Below are 6,000 nucleotides of genomic sequence, written 5' to 3'. Positions count from 1 at the left end.
GATCTCTGTGCCTAGTTTCCCAAAAGCATCTTAAGGCAAAGTGCGTTGTTAGAACCTTTGTAGGAGCATAGTTAAATCTATGAGCTGTTTCCCAAAACCATCATTATTAATTAAGGTGCACTTGATAACACTCGTAAACGAATGCTTGCCTCAGAACAGCTAAGTGCATCCTTACATTCTTTTTTGCCCTCCCGTGTCACTTTCTACACAGAAGATCTCCGCTAAACATAGAATCACATGGTTTATCTTATCTCTATGACTGCAGATAACTTCAGAACAAAGTTGACTACAAAATAAAGTTGCCTGTGTCTTTGCAATTGATACAAACATGACATAAAAATATTCTTCAAATGAAAACAGCAACCATTAAAATAAAGAGTGGGCCTATTTCAATCATATTGAAATACATTTCATATTCTATTTTGCTAATTGTAGACTGCCTGTAATTTGCCTCAATATATTTCATGATGTGTAGCCGAACGGGCGCAATGGGGCAAATTAGTGGTTTAATGCATTTTTATTTGGTAAGCATTAGAATAACCTGCCTCAATATTTGCAGCCATAAGGTGGTATAATCTCTCTAGGAATTGATCCGTCAATTCAAATGTTAAGACAAATTTTGAATGGAGAAAGTTTTCACTTTCTTTCGATCCCATCAGTATTGACACATACTTCAACAATGCACTTAGTGACTATTCTCTCGGCGTGTTGTTTTGGGAAACATGTGTTACATCTTCGGCCGTTGTGGGGAAGATGCATCATTAAAAAACTCATAAGGCTAAATGCCATTGCTATCAGGAAACCGTTCCAAGGACATTATAAATCAAGAATGGGCCACTTCAGTCCTCAGTGGCCAGAGTGATGTCACACTTCTTCCCCATCCCTAGATAACACAGCTGATTAAACTAATTGTATTTTAAACTAAATATTATGATTAGTTGATTATTGGAGTCAGGTGTGTTAGCTGGGGCTGGTGCAAAAGTGTGACACCAATCAGGCCCCCAAGGACTGGAGTTGACCATCCCTATTATAAATGAAGATACTTGACAGTATTGAGATACATCCAGTTCAGATTGTAGTATATTTGCAGCTCTGTAACATGTCTGGAACATCATTAGGTAAATCAAACAAGGGGTGGAGTCAAACTAAGACAAAGGGATACAAAATGGCTGTTCAGAGACACTGTAGTTATTGCAAATGTCAAAGAAATATGTACAATTGACACTAGAAACTAGAGAATAATGGCATTCTGTATTACATTCCTCCTACTTCTTACCTTTGGCTGTTCAGCTACAGTTCAGCAGCTTTATCGGGAAGCGAGATCTCAGAGCCAAGTGGCACATGCCCCTGGGAGATTTGTTCCACAGTATAGGCCTGCTCAAGAACCAGCCAGATTTCACCCAAGGCCTGTGCAATGGCCCTCCAGGGTCCAGACACCGACGCAAGTTCAAAACCCTTTCCTCCAGTCAAAGCAGACCTTCAATGAGCCTTTGACCTGGAGATTTCCTGAAGATCCAGTCAAAGAGGTGCAGTTGGCTATTGATGAGCAGAGACCACTGCCTGTGCCTGCCAGTAGCGTTGCAGTTCAATGTGGGGAGACTGCTGCTCGTGTGGAAGTCAAGCGAGATCTGCTCGGTATCGGCCAACTCATTCACCCAGAGGATCTTACCTTGGGAGGCTGTGCTGTCACTGGGGAGGATGCTTCCGCTCAAGTTCTGATCTTTGTCACTGAGCTGCACGGATGTGGGAGCACTCTAACGGTAACATTGAGCATTAGCATCGTTATGACTTTTCTAGGTTGACTACCATTGATTTTCTTACAATGCCATTTGCTGCTCTGATTCCAGATGACTGAAGATTCACTTGTCTATGTCTTCACACTCCGTTATACACCAGCCACCCTGGGCAGCAGCCCCATTGTTCGGACTAGAGAAGTGGTGGTCTGGGTTGAGTGCCACTATCAAAGGTGAGTTGACTACACCTGCATTGTGTTTTATTTTCTTCAGTTCAATCAACTTTGGATATACTTCCTTGGCCAGTTGGTTTCACATTTAAAGACTCCTTTACAGAAAGCATGATGTGAGCAGTGACTCAGTGAAGCCCACCTGGAATCCCTATGCCTCCACTAAGGTTGCAGAGGAGCTCCTCTACTTCTCCCTGAGGCTAATGACTGGTTAGTAACTGCTTGTCCTTGCCATATTGGCATTGCTCTTGACAGGCACTGACTTAAGTGCTGTCTCTGCACTTGTTTGTAAACTATGGTAGTGCCAACTGGCAAATGTAACCGCCACTGAGTTATTGGAATGAGGTGGCTACCCCAGAGTACAAAAGGATGGCAGTTATATTTGCCATGATAAAGCCACACTGCTGATAAACTAGAGCAGGGTCTGTACATCTGACTTGGAATGAGTATTAGACTGTGCCCTTGTCTTCGCAGACAACTGGCAGTTGGAGAGACCCAGCAAAGAGTACGTCCTTGGAGATAATATTAACTTTGAAGCTTCTGTCGTCCAGTTCTACCATGTGCCCCTCCGAGTCTTTGTGGACAACTGTGTAGCCACAGTCATCCCAAACACCAACACTGTCCCAAGATATGCCTTCATCGAGAACCGTGGGTGAGTATCCTTTGTAAGGTACTTGATCTAGATCAAGGACTAATTGTTTGCTTTAATCTGCTAAGGAAAGCATTTCCCATTCCCTCCACCTGCCCACACTTCAGATCAACAGCCATCTTGAATGGCATCCCTCCAGAGTTTCAGCAGTGTAGGTAGCCTAATTTTTTTTGTTTGTGGCCTTCAGTTGTCTGGTCGACACCAAGCTGACAGGCTCCAGGTCCCAGTTCAGACCTCGCACCATGGATGACACGCTCCAGTTCCAGATAGAAGCCTTTAGGTTTCATGTTGTGAACACTGGCTCAGTGAGTAGTTAATCCTGAGATCTAGTGCAAATTAGCTTCGGAATGTCCAAATGTATAGAATTGGCAGGTTTGTTGAGCTTCAATCATAAATTAAGTAGAGTATGCCCAATATGGCTTGTGTTGGACCCAACATGACGTTGCTTTAAATTGGTGTCAAATCTACTAATTCTTATGTGGTACCAATGCTGCGACTTCAACAGCTATACATTACCTGCCTCCTGAAAGCCACAACAGCTTCAGCCCCAATTGATCATGAGAACAAGGCTTGTTCCTTCTCGAATGGGTAAGTCTGGGTATATATGGCAGAGTGTGCACTTTGCTTGTACGTACTATATGCAACACTCTCTTTTCAATAGATGGAGCGAGGCCAGTAAGAAAGACCAGGTGTGTGGCTGTTGTGACACAGACTGTGGCATGAGAAGGGAACCGGCTCCAGGTACATGTGCACTTCAGTCCAGTGTTGCTCAATCCATTCCTGGATGCCTCCCTGGGGTGCACATTTTTGTCCTACTCCAATAGCTAGGTACTTGATTCACCTAAACCTTTGGCTAAATTGGTGGTCAGTGCTTGGCTGGAACAAAAAAGTGCACCCACTGAGTCACCCAGGAATTGCCTGAGAAACAATGCTTTTGTGAAGTTTGATTCTGAGTTCTCCCTATATAGACATGGTCTTCTGCTCTTAGGTTTCCAGTGGGAGCAGGACATTTCTGTTGGTCCTCTCAACATAAAGGAAAAGCTTCTTGACTGATGGTGTAACTCTCAACTGGACTGACTTTCCTGCCCAAATGCATTCTGGATGATAAAAAATATCTAGATTAAGGTTTTTGTCTTGTGTATTTTGTTCATTGACTAGCATGAGCTTTTGTAATGCCCAGGTCTAAAATGAAGTTCCTCAACTCCCTGATTCTGTATCTTGAAAGTTAAGATATAACTTGATTGCTGACATAATGTTTTGGTACAAAACTCAGCAAAAAAAGAAACGCCCCTTTTTCAGTACCCTGTCTTTCAAAGATGATTCTTAAATCTGAATAACTTCACAGATCTTCATTGTCAAATTTTATTAGTCACATGTGCCGAATACAACAGGTGTAGACCTTACAGTGAAATGCTTAAACAATTAATGAACATGCACCTGTGGAACGGTTAAGACAGTAACAGCTTACAGACAAGGGCAATTAAGGTGACAGTTATGATAACTAAAGAGGCCTTTCTACTGACTCTGGAAAAACACCAAAAGAAAGATGCCCAGGGTCCCTACTCATCTGTGTGAATGTGCCTGCAAGGAGGTGTGAAGACTGCAGATGTGGCCAGGGCAATTAATTGCAATGTCCTTACTGTGAGACGCCTGCTACAGGACGGCCAGCTGATCGTCCTCACAGTGGCAGATCATGTGTAACAACACCTGCACACGATCGGTACATCTGAAAATCACACCTGCGGGACCGGTACAGGATGGCAACAACTGCCTGAGTTACACCAGGAACGCACAATCCCTCTCAGTGCTCAGACTGTCAGCAATAGGCTGGACTGAGGGCTTGTAGGCCTGTTGTAAGGCAGGTCATCACCGGCAACAACATTGCCTATGGGCACAAACCCACGGTCGCTGGACCAGACAGGACTGGCAAAAAGTGCTCTTCACGGAGGAGTCGCGGTTTTGTCTCACCGGGGGGATGGTCGGCTTCTCGTTTATCGTCGAAGGCATGAGCATTACACCGGGTCCTGTACTCTGGGACGGAATTGAGGTGGAGGGTCCGTCATGGTCTGGGGCGGTGTCACAACATCATCGGACTGAGCTTGTGCGTTACAGGGCAGACATCCTCCTGTTGTGCTCATCCTGACATGACCTGTTGAATCGGTGGATGAGGGCTAGGGCCATTTCCACCCCCCCAGAAAAGTCCGGGAACTTGCACGTGCCTTGGTGGAAGAGTGGACTATCATCTCACAGCAAGAACTGGCAAATCTGGTGCACTCCATGAGGAGATGCACTGCAGTACTTAATGTAGCTGGTGGGTTGCAGTATATTGTAGCTGGTGGCCACACCAGATACTGACTGTTACTTTTGATTTTGACCCCCCCCCCCTTGTTCTGGGACACATTATTCCATTTCTGTTAGTCACATGTCTGTGGAACTTGTTCCCTTTGCCTCAGTTGTTGAATCTTATGTTCAAACAAATATTTACACGTTAAGTTTGCAGAAAATAAACGCAGTTGACGGTGAGAGGACGTTTCTTTATTTGCTGAGTTTATATCAACAATGGACTGATGAATTGAATACCTGAAGTTTTGGGTGGAGTGTTCCTTTTAACCAGTCAACTTCAGCAGTGAGGCAAAGGTACACATTTCAGGGTTTGAAATTGCCCTGTCTCATGACTTAAATATTGATAAAACAATTAAAATACAGTCCTGGTGGGGCTACCTGTCACGTCCTGGCCAGTATAAGGGTTAATTGTTATTGTAGTTTGGTCAGGATGTGGCAGAGGGTATTTGTTTTATGTGGTCCGGGGTGGTGTTTTGGTAAAAGGGTGTTTGATTTAGTATTTTCGGGTTTTTGGTCTATGTTTATGTATTTCTAGGTGTAGTCTAGTAAGTGTGTTTCTATGTAGAGTTAATTGGGGTGGACTTCCAATTGCAGGCAGCTGTGTGGTGTTGCCTTTGATTGGAAGTCCTATATTAGTTGGGTGTGTTTGTCTGTGTGTTTGTTGGAGATTGTTCTGTGTTTAGCCTTGTGCCTTGCCAGACTGTCTGTATATCGTTCGTTCACTTGTTTTGTTATTTTGGTGTTCATTTTGGGAAGTTAATAAACGTCAAGATGAGCTTACACATACCTGCTGCGTTTTGGTCCTCCATTACCGACGAAAACCGTGACACTACCACTCATAGGAACCATCTGATATACAATTTCCCATAAACTTCCTGGGGGGAAGTGGTCTATTCCAATGTACTATATCCAGCCCATTAAAATGTGAATCAATGGACTGCAACAATGCAAATTATATTTTAGGTTGTCACAACCAATAGTAATAAAATGACTAGTCTCTACCAAACCATTACATTAGTCTTGTTTAGTTGCAGGGTGTATTCCT

General features: G+C 43.7%; 1 protein-coding gene across 1 annotated transcript; it reads left to right on the top strand.

Annotated features, from left to right (window-relative positions):
* The first annotated feature begins 1,148 nt into the window (after positions 1-1,148).
* LOC106584579 (zona pellucida sperm-binding protein 3-like) lies at positions 1,149-3,708 on the top strand. The gene is made up of 8 exons (XM_045706266.1): positions 1,149-1,760; positions 1,848-1,966; positions 2,070-2,173; positions 2,438-2,615; positions 2,800-2,917; positions 3,118-3,200; positions 3,274-3,353; positions 3,601-3,708. Exons 1-8 carry the CDS (start codon positions 1,242-1,244, stop codon positions 3,663-3,665), a joined length of 1,266 nt encoding a protein of 421 aa, XP_045562222.1. The 5' UTR covers positions 1,149-1,241; the 3' UTR covers positions 3,666-3,708.
* The last annotated feature ends 2,292 nt before the right edge of the window (positions 3,709-6,000 follow it).

Source organism: Salmo salar, chromosome ssa23 (genome assembly GCF_905237065.1).
Source record: "Salmo salar chromosome ssa23, Ssal_v3.1, whole genome shotgun sequence".
Lineage (NCBI taxonomy): Eukaryota > Metazoa > Chordata > Actinopteri > Salmoniformes > Salmonidae > Salmo > Salmo salar.
Note: the sequence above shows the minus strand (reverse complement) of the source record. Positions and strands in the feature narration are given on the sequence as shown.

Coding starts and splice junctions, on each gene's coding strand:
- LOC106584579 (XM_045706266.1), top strand. CDS start 1,242: ATGGCATTCTGTATTACATTCCTCCTACTTCTTACCTTTGGCTGTTCA. Junction 2,616..2,799: donor GCCTTCATCGAGAACCGTGG/GTGAGTATCCTT, acceptor TGTGGCCTTCAG/TTGTCTGGTCGACACCAAGC. Junction 3,354..3,600: donor GAGAAGGGAACCGGCTCCAG/GTACATGTGCAC, acceptor TTCTGCTCTTAG/GTTTCCAGTGGGAGCAGGAC.